The sequence below is a fragment of the Neoarius graeffei genome, chromosome 26 (assembly GCF_027579695.1).
Source record: "Neoarius graeffei isolate fNeoGra1 chromosome 26, fNeoGra1.pri, whole genome shotgun sequence".
Taxonomy (NCBI): domain Eukaryota; kingdom Metazoa; phylum Chordata; class Actinopteri; order Siluriformes; family Ariidae; genus Neoarius; species Neoarius graeffei.
Window position 1 is genome coordinate 19,829,340 of NC_083594.1, and position 15,085 is coordinate 19,844,424.

Sequence of the window (15,085 nt, forward strand, 5' to 3'; positions counted from 1 at the left end):
GTTTCTTCACCTCTGGCCCTCACCATCTCGAGATCAGTCCCCTCGTGTCACCCAGACGTCTGGGGGTGAGTCGCAGAAAAAAGAAAGGAACCCCACAATCTTTAGTTCGCAATCTTTATTCGCAAGTCCCCCCTGAGATGAGAGTATACAGGGGTTTTATACTTGTGTATGTGAGTGAAACCTTGGATCAATTATGACAATTTTAAACAAAGACTAAGTTTAGTCTAACAAAGAAGTGTCTTCTCCACTGGACGAAGGTCAGGTTACACAGGAATAGTTTAAAATCACTGTTATAGTATATGTAATAGTCTAAAATAATAAAGGATCTTAAAAAGCTTTAAAATATTAAAATCATAAAGTCTTAACACCTTGTGCAGCAATAAGGCTAATATAAATCTATAAAACTAACATGAATCACTTAATGCAGCTTTAAATCTAACATTAAATCTAACATTCAATCATTTCAATTTCAAATTCAACACTGAAGAGACTGGTTAAATCTAACAATCCTAAATCACGTGTAGCTATAAAACTAACTTAAATCATGGCTTTAAATCTAACTTTTAATCCCAAATACATGTTGGATATGCAGCTGTGTGTGGGTGTGTGTCTGACATCATTGCAGACCTTGGCGCTGTTCAGACACAATAACCTGATCAATAATGCACATTCAAGATTTCACCATATTCTTCAATAGTATTAGAGAATCTGGAGAAACTTGTCACCTTAGCTTAGTCAGAGTGCACATCAGACTTAAAATTATTATATCATCCATATGTGGATTTCAATCGGACTACTTTGTGTTTGTTTGCAAATATTTCTGAAATTTGATAAAATGACTGAGGTATGGTTTCATATTTCAAGTTTCCAAATAGTATTGATTACCCTTTATTTTCACTGTTAAAAAAGTTACTGGAGGCCACCATTTCTCAGTGCATTTCATAAAATTTTCCGTGCCAAAAGGGGGGCGCGCACCCCCCCCCCCGCCCCCCCCCCCCGCCCCCCCCCCCCCCCCCGCCCGCCCGCCCGCACGCTTTGCGTGCATTAAGCTATGTCTGCCGCTGGCAGACATTTTACCATTTTGCACCCTGCTGTAAATTATTTGTACCCTGCTATTCTCCCAAACTTTGAAGCCCCTGAATGTGTTTTGGGCAAATCACGTGAAGCTGATAGATCTGTGAAGCTACCAAAAACTCTACCTGTGTATAATTCGTTGAACGTCTGTATGCCATTTCTCTCCCACAAGCGAAATGCAGGGTCTAAGACAAGAGGCATTGTTATATGTTGGTAATACACACATTGTTCAGTTCAGTCACGTTTTACCAGAGTCGTGGCCCTTGATTAACAACCTTGTACTTTCATAATTTCATGAAGGTGAGCTTGCCTTCTGACATCAACTCTTCTCACAATTTTTGGCTGAATTTCTTGAAGCTTGGCTAAAGGCCTTGTTATATGACGGTAATACGCATATTGCGATTTAATTTCGTTTGTGAAAATTTTACCCCTTGATTAAGTACTTTGACAATTTCATGAGGATGTACGTTCTTCTGAAATCAACTCCTCTTACAATTTGTGGAGGAATTTCACCAAACTTGGCAAAAGGCTTTGTTATATGATGGCAATACACATATTGAAATTTCGTTTAATTTGGGCAAATTTTACTAGAGTTATGGCCTTGATTATTAACAAACTTGTACTTTGGCAATTTCATCAAGGTGTGCTCGCTTTCTGAAATCAACTTCCCTCACAATTATTATTATTATTATTATTATTATTTTTATTACACACACACACACACACACCCCATACCAGGATGCAAATTATGCAATGCCCGTATGTAATCAACTCTCCTCACGCGTAGCGAGTCTACCCCTGTAGCGTTCAGACGTCCCATTTTATATCGGTGCTGCCCCGCAAACTAGCATTTACTCCGGAGTAAATTTCTTAAACCACCTCCCGAGCAGGGTTAGATTTGCACCGGTTTAAGCAGCTTTCAGGGGCTACACCGGTATAACTTTGTACCGTGTGAACGCTCTACCGGGGCAGCCCCGGTGCTACACCGGAGTAAAAGTTGCCGTGTGAACACCCCTATAGTGAAAGAGTGGTTCAGGGAGCATGAGGAATCATCTTCACACATGAATTGGCCACCACAGAGTCCTGACCTTTAACCCCATTGAAAATCTTTGGGATGCGCTGGAGAAGGCTTTATGGAGTAGTTCATCTCTCCCATTGTGACGACCAGGTCTCAAGGGGATTAATGCATATCTGGATGGAAATAAATGTTTGTTGCATAAGATTGTTGAAACAATGCCAAGGTGAACGCATTCCATAAATCATAGGTCCAATGAAATATCAGTGTACGCAACTTTTTTTGCTGGGCAGTGTACAAATCTGGAACACACATCTACTGTAAATGTGCTCTTTCTAATAGTGTGGCTTGAATAATATTTCTACAATGTTTAGAAATAAAATAGTTGAGCTTATTTTCACCTCAAATGCACTTTGTCTTTTGCTAAGTCTTTTTTTTTTTGAACATTGTTATACTGACTGGATTTGTTCATATTAGGGATAACAGAGATGAAGTACTGGAACACGGTGAGTTTCTCATCACACTGTTCATACCTTCTTTTATCAATCGTGCTTGCTTATTTTTGCTCTCTTTTGTCCCTGACTCTCTTATTAATTCTATCCCTATTCTCGGTGTAGAGCTGATGGTTGCAGATCGGCACCAGAAGAGGGAGATCAGGCAGTTGGAGCAGGAGCTCCCACGCTGGCAGGTCTTGGTGGACAGCATCACCGGTCAGTCACGCCTTAGCAGCCATGTCAATCCACAAAACAGATACTCGTGACATTTCAACATGAAAAATCGTTTTGTGACTTCATGCAACCTTTGTACAACCAGACTGAATCTTCTTACCCTCGCATTATGTATTCTGCCATTGGTATGCAGGTATGAACTCGCCGGATTTTGATAACCAGACGTTAGCTGCATTAAGAGGACGCATGGTCCGATACCTTATGAGATCCCGAGAGGTCAGTTTGACACGCTCTTCTCCCTCTGTCATAATGTAGTTTATTTCTGTTCATTTTCGATTCAGTTTTTATTTAACTTTTTTCTGACATGACCTCCATTTCCCCCTGTGGATTTAGCTTGAATAAAAATTGATTTAAATTTACATGATTGGTTCTGTAACCCTGGAAAAACAATTAAACTGTCTGCCTCCTCTTAGATCACCCTTGGCCGTGCCACCAAGGACAAACAGATAGACGTGGATCTGTCTTTAGAGGGACCAGCGTGGAAGATCTCCAGGCAACAGGGTACTGAACTGAAATAAAAGATCCCTCTATGATATACAGTGGGGCAAAAAAAGTATTTAGTCAGTCACCAATTGTCCAAGTTCTCCCACTTAAAAAGATGAGAGAGGCCTGTAATTTTCATCATAGGTACACTTCAACTATGAGAGACAGAATGAAAAAAAAAATCCAGAAAATCACATTCTGATTTTTAAAGAATTGATTTGCAAATTATGGTGGAAAATAAGTATTTGGTCAATAACAAAAGTTCATCTCAATACTTTGTTATATACCCTTTGTTGGTAATGACAGAGGTCAAACGTTTTCTGTAAGTCTTCACAAGGTTTTCACACACTGTTGCTGGTATTTTGGCCCATTCCTCCATGCAGATCTCCTCTAGAGCAGTGATGTTTTGGGGCTGTCGCTGGGCAACACGGACTTTCAACTCCCTCCAAAGATTTTCTATGGGGTTGAGATCTGGAGACTGGCTAGGCCACTCCAGGACCTTGAAATGCTTCTTACGAAGCCACTCCTTCGTTGCCCGGGCGGTGTGTTTGGGATCATTGTCATGCTGAAAGACCCAGCCACGTTTCATCTTCAATGCCCTTGCTGATGGAAGCAGGTTTTCACTCAAAATCTCACGACGCATGCAGACCTGCTAACCTTTACGCATTTTGCGTAGCAGATACGCAATTAGACATCAAACTACACTGCTACGATTTAACACTTCAGAATACACAAAAAGCCATTGATGGCTTTGAGTTCAAAGATCTTTAATATTCCAGTTCAACTGTCTGTGCGTTTGCACACTAGGCAACTCGTCTATGGGTGTAACCGCATTGACCAGCAACCTGTAGAGAAAAGAAGACTTCGACCAATCACAGCGCTAGTTTTAAACTCTTGAACTAGGCCTAAGCTATGAGGCTAAGCGGAGAGCCGAGGAGCCGTCAAAACGAAATTGATTTTCATCCCTCTCGGTCGATCTTCATACTGTGACTGGTTTTACAAGGGAGGACGGTGCTAAACACCGTTTCGAAGGTAAATGGGCAGGGCAAGGGTATTGTGAATAAAGCAAGGACACCTGTCCTAACGTCATAGTTCAAAGCACGGTGTTCCACCTTATCTGAAGGAAATATTTGTTCCAGCTTGTTTTGATATTTGACCCAGGCTTCTCAATCCAAAAAATATTGCATAGCCTAAAGTGAAAATATAGTACTGACGTTTCCATCCAGTCAACCGATAGACTCGTTAAAATCTTCTGAACTAGGCTACTCGTGCATGTGAGATTGAATGAGCAGCGCACCAAGTGTTTTCGCGCAAGTGCGTGTGGTGGATGATGATGTGTGTTTGTGTATGTGCGTGCCTTGCAGTTAATAATACACATGACGTCAGATGAGGATACTGACAGACAGAGAGAGAGAGAGAGAGGGAAGCAAATCTAAAAAGAAGCGAGTCTATGCCCCTCAGAAGTTCCTAACGAAGTATCAAGATCAATAGCCATGCCTCCGCCCCTCTAAACTGCCTAATCATGCGTTTTGCACAGTGTGCAATTATGATTTTGACATTAGCCATCAAGGAAATACAAGTAATAATATTGCTAACATAGAAATGCTTGCATTTATATACATAGGCCATTATTTTTTCCAAATTAGGCCAGGTCAGTGAATATGAATATTATAAAGGCTATGTTATTGGATAGGCCAGAGTAGCCTATAATTTATTTTCAGTGAATTTTTCTGCGTGTGGTTATCAGTTTGCATTTACTAAATATTAAGATTAAAAAATATATATTTATATAGGTACTCTGGAATATTCACTTTCGATGTTTAGTGTAGCCTAGTTCAAAGTGTAGCGAGAATCTCTTTTACGGTCAAAACTAAATTTATGTACAAAGGATTTTGTGCGTGTGTGTTTTGCAGACTGCCGGCGTCTGTTTTAAAAGACATAGGCTATAGTCCTTTGGTTTTTCTGTTATCTATACAATATAATGCTAAATGTCAAAAGGGACATAGCATGCTATTTGGGATTCTTTGTTGTTTATAATTCCCAATGTATTTAAGACACAATATGCCAAAGGCAGTACATTTATCCCTTTTTCTTTAAGTTTAAGGTCTGTATAAAGGACATATTTTTCGGGCACAGTTGCCTTGTGCCAAATGTCTTGGTGAAAGCATTGGAAATATATTCATGCCTTTTCATTAAAAGACTTCTTGTTTTCTTCATAGTCTACTTGTATGTTGAATAACTAGATATGGTGGTGAGTGGGAACTCTGTGCTTAGTAATACATTGTTCACATGCTCACTCATTACAATCAATACTGATCAGCAAATGTGCCTGACCTCACGCCGTGCTGCACTGCACCACCGCGATAAGTTGCTACTCAAAATTTTTTCCCAAGGTTGGCAGGTATGCGCATGGCCCCATTCATTCTTTCCTTTACACGGATCAGTCGTCCTGGTCCCTTTGCAGAAAAACAGCCCCAAAGCATGATGTTTCCACCCCCATGCTTCACAGTAGGTATGGTGTTCTTTGGATGCAACTCGGCATTCTTTCTCCTCCAGACACGACAAGTTGAGTTTTTACCAAAAAGTTCTATTTTGGTTTCATCTGACCATATGACATTCTCCCAATCCTCTTCTGGATCATCCAAATGTTCTCTAGCAAACTTCAGACGGGCCTGGACATGTACTGGCTTAAGCAGGGGGACACGTCTGGCACTGCAGGATTTGAGTCCCTGGCGGCGTAGTGTGTTACTGATGGTAGCCTTTGTTACTTTGGTCCCAGCTCTCTGCAGGTCATTCACTAGGTCCCCCTGTGTGGTTCTGGGATTTTTGCTCACCGTTCTTGTGATCATTTTGACCCCACGGGGTGAGATCTTGCATGGAGCCCCAGATCGAGGGAGATTATCAGTGGTCTTGTATGTCTTCCATTTTCTAATAATTGCTCCCACAGTTGATTTCTTCACACCGAGCTGCTTACCGATTGCAGATTCAGTCTTCCCAGCCTGGTGCAGGTCTACAATTTTGTTTCTGGTGTCCTTTGACAGCTCTTTGGTCTTGGCCATAGTGGAGTTTGGAGTGTGACTGTTTGAGGTTGTGGACAGGTGTCTTTTATACTGATAATGAGTTCAAACAGGTGCCATTAATACAGGTAACGAGTGGAGGACAGAGGAGCCTCTTAAGGAAGAAGTTACAGGTCTGTGAGAGCCAGAAATCTTGCTTGTTTGTAGGTGACCAAATACTTATTTTACCGAGGAATTTACCAATTAATTTATTAAAATCCTACAATGTGATTTCCTGGATTCTTTCCCCCCATTCTGTCTCTCATAGTTGAAGTGTACCTGTTAGGTTTCTTTTTTTCCATCTCTGGCCCTCACCATCTCGAGACCAGTCCCCTCGTGTCACCCAGACGTCTGGGGGTGAGTCGCAGAAAAAAGAAAGGAACCCCACAAAGTAGTTCACAATCTTTATTCGCAAGTCCCCCCCCAACTAATCAATTAAAAGAGACCCCTTACTTGATTGGAAGTATCCCCGTACGGGCCACCAAATTGAAAAGGTTCCCCCAGCTGGAACGGTCAACTTCTCGAGACCAATGCCCTCGTGCCACCTGCAGAATTCTGGAGCGAAAACACCGCGAAAAAAACAGACCAGAAAACCAGAGATTGGCTTCACAGATTGGCCATTTATTCACAGTCCTTTCACCAAAGATAAAATATTTCACACAATCTTTTATAATATCCCAAGAGCTGTTTATCTTCTGTGTTTGTGTGTTGTGTCTGTATGTGTTTGATGGGGGGGGGGGGGGGGGGGGGTAGAATGGGTGTGTGTGTATGAGAGGGGTGTGTGTGGATTGTGGGTGTGAATGTGTGCGTATGTGTTTGTGTGTGACCTTGGCTATGTACGTGCGTGTAGAGGGGTGGGTGTAGGATGTGTGTGTGTTGCGTATGTGAATGTGTGGATATCTTGTGCTAAGTCAGCAAATCACATCTTAATTCCACTGGAATTCCTTAATTCCATTAATGTGTGTGTGTGTGTGAATGAAACCTTCAATCATAAGCAAAATAATATTTCATATCAGCGATTCAGCAATTTCAGCATTTACGCACGTCAAAGCGTGCGAGATGTTTTTACAACAATTTTAAACAAGACACCATGTTTATGTCTAGTCTAGCAAAGAAGTGTGTGTTTTCTCCACTGGAGGAAGGTCAGGTTACACAGGAATAGTTTAAAATCACTGTTATAGTATTATATAGTTATTAAAATAATAAAGGATCTTAAAAAGCTCTAAAATATTAAAATCATAAAGTCTTAACACCTTGTGCAGCAATAAGGCTAATATAAAACTTCCATGATCAACAATACACATTTCATATCAGCAGATGTTCTAAAAGATATCAGTATTACGTCTCGAGCAATGTGTCTAGCTTAGACAGAAGGTCACACAGTAACTTGGTCAAGTTACACAGAATTCAATGCCTTCTAGCTGAAATAGTAAAATAGAACAGAACAGAACAATATTAAAAATAAATCCTTACAATTTTGTCACAAAATAAATTACTGCCTTCTTGGTCAAGAATAAATACTTACATTTATCCTTAAAAAGGAATAAAACCTTACAGTACCTATGATGAAAATTACAGGCCTCTCTCATCTTTTTAAGTGGGAGAACTTGCATAATTGGTGGCTGACTAAATACTTTTTTGCCCCACTGTATCTTTTTTTTGTTTGTTTTTTTTAAACCTAATATAAGAAATGGCTGCCTGATTTTCTTGGCATTGAATATTATGGCCTTTTGAAGATCATTTGTTAATCTCAAATTTGTGATGGTGTTTTATTTGGGCTATAGGGATCATCAAGCTCAAAAACAATGGCGATTTCTTCATTGTGAACGAGGGCCGTAGACCGATCTATATCGATGGCAGACCAGTCCTGACTGGTAACAAATGGAAACTTAACAACAACTCTGTGCTGGAGGTAAGTCAACATGGATGGTTGTGAAATTTCGTCTTCCTGCTCTGAAATGCAAGGATTTATTTTCTTTATTTCTTTTCCCTGCAAAAATTCGCATCAAGTATTTTGGCAGGCACCTATGCAAACATCTGTGCGTTACATCTACATATGCTCATTTAAATTTGCTAGTTTGATTGATCGCTAGATAACTCTCTATCTTTACTAGCTCATTAGCAAGATGCCACTCATAGAACAGAATCAAATGGCTATAGGGATTAGTAGCATGCATGACAAATGGGTTGTTTTTTTGTTTTTTTTCCCTCCGGTGGATTTCCGTTGTTGTTGTTTGTTCATGTGTCGGTCAGCAAAACCACATACAGCCGAGAACATCTTTTAAAGACTGGAACGGCATGTAGTGTATTATATTAGACCTTTCAACGCGACCAGATCCCGCAGGGGATCGTACAACCACCGGGATCCCAGTGGATCACTACTACCGAGAAGCAGATGCAGGAGGCAGCGCAGGGAAAAGAGACAGAAGCAGGGCTGGCGTGCTAACTAGGCTAAGGCGAGCTCCGTTCAAGCCCGCTCTGCCTAGCATCTACCTTAGAAATGCTAGATCCCTCGGCAATAAGATGAACAAACTGGAGCTGATCACCGGCAGCACAGAGGGAGGTATGGGACTGCTCGTTAATGTTCATCACTGAGACCTGGCTTCACACTGGGATTCCCGACAAGGCTATTCAGTTAGCAGGCTGCACAGCGCACCGGGCCGATAGGACAAGCAACTCCGGTAAGAGCAAGACAGGGGGACTGTGCATATACACCAACAACCAGCGGTGTACAAATGCAACCGTCACCGATACACATTGTTCAGCAGATGTCGGGTACGTCACAGTGAAGGCCAATTTATGCTGACAACCCAGTCCTCGCAGATGGCGTCGCAGACAGCGTCTGCGTAGCCCCCCCACCTTCGCAGACGCTCTGCGCGCACCTCCCAAAAATTGTGACCACTGCAGAAGCCTCGCAGACAAGAGGGCTCTGATTGGTCCACTCTACATCCGCTGTACACGCACTTCCGTTTCCCTACTTTCCCGGTTTGGTTTGTTTTCACGACCGCCATTTTTAAAAACACGAGCGAAGATGGAGCAGCACGAAGAGCGGTTGATCAAGGAAGTGAGGAAGTACGTACATCTATACGACTCCAGTTCTAGTCATTATAAGTAACCGGAGGATAAACACTCCACTAACCACACCCACCAACTACTCCTAGCGATTTCGCGACTTCGTGCCCCCTTGCGTTGTGGCGGTGAATAACATCGCGCACGCCTATTACTCCCCGCTCAACGATAAATTACAACTGTCTGCGAAAAGCTATCTGCGAAAGCCTTGTCGCAAGAGCATGCAGAGGCCTTGAGATGTCGGCTGTTTTGTCTGCCGCGGGAGTTTACAGTAGTGATCATGATGGCTGTATACATACCACCAAGTGCCAACACTGTGTTTACAAGACTTGATGCACAAGACTCGGACATCAGTTCTCAAGTCCAAGTCGAGTCACAAGTCCTTAAAATTAGGGCACAAGTCCGACTCGAGTCCGAGTCCTGGACTCGAGTACTACAAGCCTAAATGGAAGTTATTGACTGTACTTCTAAATCAGTGAGCAGCTGCATGTTTCTTTGGCCCTGGCCACACTACCGCTCGCGATGGGTTTGCGAATATTTGGCGATGAAAAACTAGTAGCATCGCCACCAATCGTGCAATACACGATGATTGTTCTCCTAGCTTCACGAGTTGTTTTTTAGTTGTTTCCGCCGCATGAGCAGTAGGGTGCATCAGTTGCCCCGTAAAAATGGTTCCTCCGCTCATGATGCATTTTTGTTATGTTCCTTTTGGTAAGAAAACACACTGGGTGAAATATTTTTGACTGTTGGGGTTCACCCAGAAAGAGACCCTGGATTTCTTCGTGAACGCCTTTCCCTCGGGCCCGAGGTGGACGAATCAACAGCTCGAACACAGACAAGGGAACACGTGAGAGTTGTTCACATGCCAGTTTATTCGCTCAGTCACTTCGTCCAAATGAAAACATTTTTGGAAGCATCTTATAGTGTTTCTGTGTTTATGTTTTGTCTTCGTGTGTGTGTGTGTAATGGGTGTGATGATCTTGAATCAATCATAATATAAAAACATATTTGCTGACAGTAAGGTACAGATAGATATCAGAGTTTTGGCTTATAATCAATATTATGTCTGATTCTTCGTGGAATAGTTTGGAATGTTAAACATAGATAATGTCTTGCCTACGAAGAAGGTCAAAAAACACTAGTTTGCACAGAAAGGATCTTACTAATTAACAGGAATAATTCTTAACACATGAATGTGTTTTAAGTCAGTAAATTACATCTTGATTCTATCATCATAAGTAAAATAACAAATAACAGTATGTCTTTAATAATGCTAAAACAAGGAATTTTATAAGAGAATAAACATAAAAGAAAAATAAGAACAACTTAACCACAAGAACAATGAGAATATGTCTGAAAGAGAGAGAACAATTGAACAACTAACAGGATTAAACTCATAACTAAATTAGGTCAATGCTTTTAAACTAAAAATCCTTAGAATCATAAGATCTTAATTATAATTATAATGTCATTATGGAACTAATCTAGAACTATAAAACTAATCACAGAATGCATTCATTAATTACGGGACCTATAAAACTAACATTAATCACTACAATAGTATATTTCAATATATTTCAGTATATTTCATAGCTTTTATGAAGCTATGACCTAAGGTTCAACTGAATGAATTAACAGGATCATGAACTTTAATTCTACCATTTCAGAGTGTGTATGGGTCGATCTGACACTAAAACAGACCTTCAGACACTTCTCTGTTCAAAATACCCATTCATAAACAAAATGTTCCCAAACAATGTCCAGCCGGACCTAAGGTCATTTCAAACTAAATTTTGACACAGAATAAGCTAAGAATTACTATTTCACTAAACTTACATATACCTACATATATCCTGATTTAACCTACTGATTCTGATTCATATTCTGATCATAATCTACATATAATAAAATTTGACCCAACAAAAAGTTTAATGGTGGCACCAGGAGCTGAAAGTTATGGACAAAGCTGCTGTTTTATGACAAAATTTCGATCACTTTTCATGAAACATTATGGCACCTTATAGAGTATACCAAATATCTTAGATACACATTTTTAGTACATATTCTAAATATATTATCAAGCACAGTTTGAGTTTTAGCTGTTCATTGAATCATTGTTCAACTACTTTTAAACAATACAAATGTATTATGAATCACATTAATGCTTCTCAATCCCTTGCAAAGGTTCTTAACATGATCTCTGGGTCACAAGAAATCAATAAATGGAGTCCAACATTGTGATTCAAACCTTACGCGAAAACATAAAATAAGCGCTTTTTTGGCAAAAAATGAACCTCATGGTGCCACCATTAGACTTTTGAATATGGTCAAAAATTTTTACAGGATGTCTTTATTGGTGAAAAGGAACACCCAAACAAAAATGCATCAGATTTTATGAAAGTGAGGGCAACTGATGCACCCTGCTGAGCAGCCAAAAATATTGAAAAATTTCATTGCATGCATTGAAATTTGGTGGCGATGTTTTCGTCGCCAAACTAAGAGCGAATACTCGCAGATGGGTTTGGAAATATTTCCCAAAGCTCCGGGAACCTTCTTCGAGCCTCTTGATGTATTTGTCCATGTCCCCGATGCTCGTGGGAGCCTCATCAACACAGCGGCTCGGCATAGCCTCACCTTCACCAAGACTTGAGTGCATTTACATTCAGGGATCCTTCGGAGCGCATTGTGCGCGCGCTTTGGACCCAGTTGTGATAGGAAACACTTGATGCTGATCTGAGCGCAATCAGCACGCTCATATAAGGACACTGTTTTCACAGAGAGTTTGGAAATACTCGGTCAGGTATGCGGCAGTAAACGGGTCTAAGTGCAGGAAGAGTGTTTATTAGCAGGCGTGATCTTTACAAAGCACAAATGAAACCAAAAGCAGAGTCATAAACATGGCTAGAAACAAACGTGACCATGATAATGAAAATACTTCGCAAAGCCTCGGTGTCCTTATAATATGCGTGGTGTCTGTGAAGATACTCAGTCATCCAGGTACATAGTAATCTGTGGTTGGTAGAAGAGAGCAACTGGACTCGCTTGAAAAGTCTTGAAGACGTTTCGCTTCTCGTCCGAAAGGCATCCTCAGTTCTGTCTGTCTAATAGGGAGTATCAAGTATTTATCCTCTCATGGATCATCATAGAATCCGAATCAGAATGACTGAGTATCTTCACAGATATGTTTCTGCGCACTTTGGGATAAGTTCCCTTCGACTGGTGCGGGAGTATGAGAGGACTTCCAGAAAACTGGCGGACATCTTAGCCAGAGAGGATCGTTCATTTTTGTCAACCTGGAATGACCATCACTGAACAGAGGTGGGTGTCTAAGACATCTATCAGCCACCTACAATGCAGCCATCAGCATTCTGATTCGGATTCTATGATGATCCATGAGAGGATGAATACTTGATACTCCCTATTAGACAGACAGAACTGAGGATGCCTTTCGGACGAGAGGCGAAACGTCTTCAAGACTTTTCAAGCAAGTCCAGTTGCTCTCTTCTACCAACCACAGATTACTACGCGTGGTGATTGCGCTCAAATCAGCATCAGGCGTTTCCCATTAACGACTGGGTCCTGTGAGCGAGCGTGACCATCGAGTGAGCGAAGGCATGACCGTCAAGTGTGTGACCGTAGCTTTTAAGAAATATTATGAACACTCACAGAGATCCTGTTAACAATCAACAGCATCCATCCATTATCTGTAGACGCTTATCCTGTCGGACAGGGTATCGGGCAAGCTGGAGCCTATCCCAGCTGACTACGGGCGAAAGGCGGGGTACACCCTGGACAAGTCGCCAGGTCATCACAGGGCTGACACATAGACACAGACAACCATTCACACTCACATTCACACCTACGGTCAATTTAGAGTCACCAGTTAACCTAACCTGCATGTCTTTGGACTGTGGGGGAAACCGGAGCACCCGGAGGAAACCCACGCGGACACGGGGAGAACATGCAAACTCCGCACAGAAAGGCTGGGCTCGAACCCGGACCTTCTTGCTGTGAGGCAACAGTGCTAACCTCTACACCACCGTGCCGCCCCAATCAACAGCATCTCTGTGTCAAATTCAAACTATACAGTAGAAACTGTGTGAATATCAGCACCTAATTCTGTATTTGTTAATCTCTTTACGGGTTATCAGTTCTCTTCCCCAACAATTTGTGTAAGCACCGAAATGAAAATGACGGATGGTAGAGTTTCATACCGTTTTACACTCTTGGTGTCATCTGAAATATTCTGAAAAATCTCTTGAAGTGTCGTGATACTGAATGCACCTTTCTTTTGTCCAGATTGCCGGGCTTCGCTTCGTTTTCCTCATAAATCAGGAGCTGATCTCCCTCATCAAAGCCGAGACAGCGAAGATGAACCAGCAGTGATTTCTCAAACCTGCACCTGATCAGTCAGCTCAGGACTTGTGCACTGCGTGTGCGAGCAGGAGAGTGGACTGCTGCCTCAGTAGATTGTCCTGCAGACAAGCGTTCTGAAACCTAGAAAGGTTATAAGGGCTTTCAAACGCTCCGTGTGAGAAACCCCTTCAGAGCCAGAACAGAGGATTTGGACTGAAGGTTCATTTCACGATTTACATATGATGGTACATTCAGACTGCACCATACAGTACAACATATAGCGATTATCTGTCATGTAGCCAATACAGACACGTCAGTTTGGAAAACTAACAGAGATCTTTATCAACGTTTGTCTGGCTTTGATGTTATAAGTGTTGATGTTTGAATTAGGTTTTAGGCCCTGATGTAATCTTTACACTGCACTATTTTCCTTCAGGAAATTGAATGACAAAGCTACAGTTTTAAAATACAGTCATTCGAATATGAGAAGCAACAGCTAAGCTTCCCCGTGTGTTCATTTGCCTGTTTTGAAAATAAATATTTAAACCTTCAGAGTAAACATTTTAAGGCATACCGGATGTTAATCGTTCTTGCAGTATTAGCTTTGGCAGTACTGATGTCACAGTTACCCCTTTTCCACCAAATCAGTTCCAGGGCTGGTTCGGGGCCAGTGCTGGTGCTGGTTCACAACTCGTTCAACTTGCGAGCCAGCTGACAACCAGTTTGCTTTTCCATAGCTCGTGGTGCTAAGCGGAGCCACGTCATTACGTCGCTGTATACGTCAGTTACGGTGCTACGTTTGCATAAACCTTGGTGTGAATATCAAAGCAAAAACAACACGGAAGAAGCAGCAGCGGCAACAACAATAATAATAATGGATGACTTCACGTTTGTACAGCTGCTGCTTCTCGTCGCTTAAAAATGCCGATTTTTCGCGGTCTTGTTATTGTTGTTGGTCTTAACAACTCCGCCCCCCCGCTGACGTAAGCGGTTCTTTCCTCTGGCCCAGCAGAGAGTTGGTGCTAGCCTGGAACCGGTTTTTCTGGCCCCAGAGCCAGTTCTTTGTCAGTAGAAACAGAAAACCCGGTTCCAAACTAAGCACTGGCCCCGAACCAGCCCTGGAACTACTTTGGTGGAAAAGGGGCAAGTGAGTACCTTAACAAACCTCTGACCCTGTATTATCTCATCTCATTATCTTTAGCCGCTTTATCCTGTTCTACAGGGTCGCAGGCAAGCTGGAGCCTATCCCAGCTGACTATGGGTGAAAGGCGGGGTACACCCTGGACAAGTCGCCAGGTCATCAC

At 41.9% G+C, this 15,085-nt stretch overlaps 1 protein-coding gene across 1 annotated transcript in view; it reads left to right on the top strand.

The window, feature by feature from the left end:
* The window catches only part of mcrs1 (microspherule protein 1), a 60,462-nt gene extending 46,122 nt beyond the window's left edge, over positions 1-14,340 (top strand). Inside the window, exons 9-14 of the mRNA XM_060910949.1 lie at positions 2,567-2,595; positions 2,707-2,799; positions 2,951-3,033; positions 3,231-3,318; positions 8,141-8,268; positions 13,725-14,340. Coding sequence (XP_060766932.1) covers positions 2,567-2,595; positions 2,707-2,799; positions 2,951-3,033; positions 3,231-3,318; positions 8,141-8,268; positions 13,725-13,811 — 508 coding nt within the window. The 3' untranslated portion in view covers positions 13,812-14,340. The remainder of the gene's footprint in view (positions 1-2,566; positions 2,596-2,706; positions 2,800-2,950; positions 3,034-3,230; positions 3,319-8,140; positions 8,269-13,724) is intronic.
* The last annotated feature ends 745 nt before the right edge of the window (positions 14,341-15,085 follow it).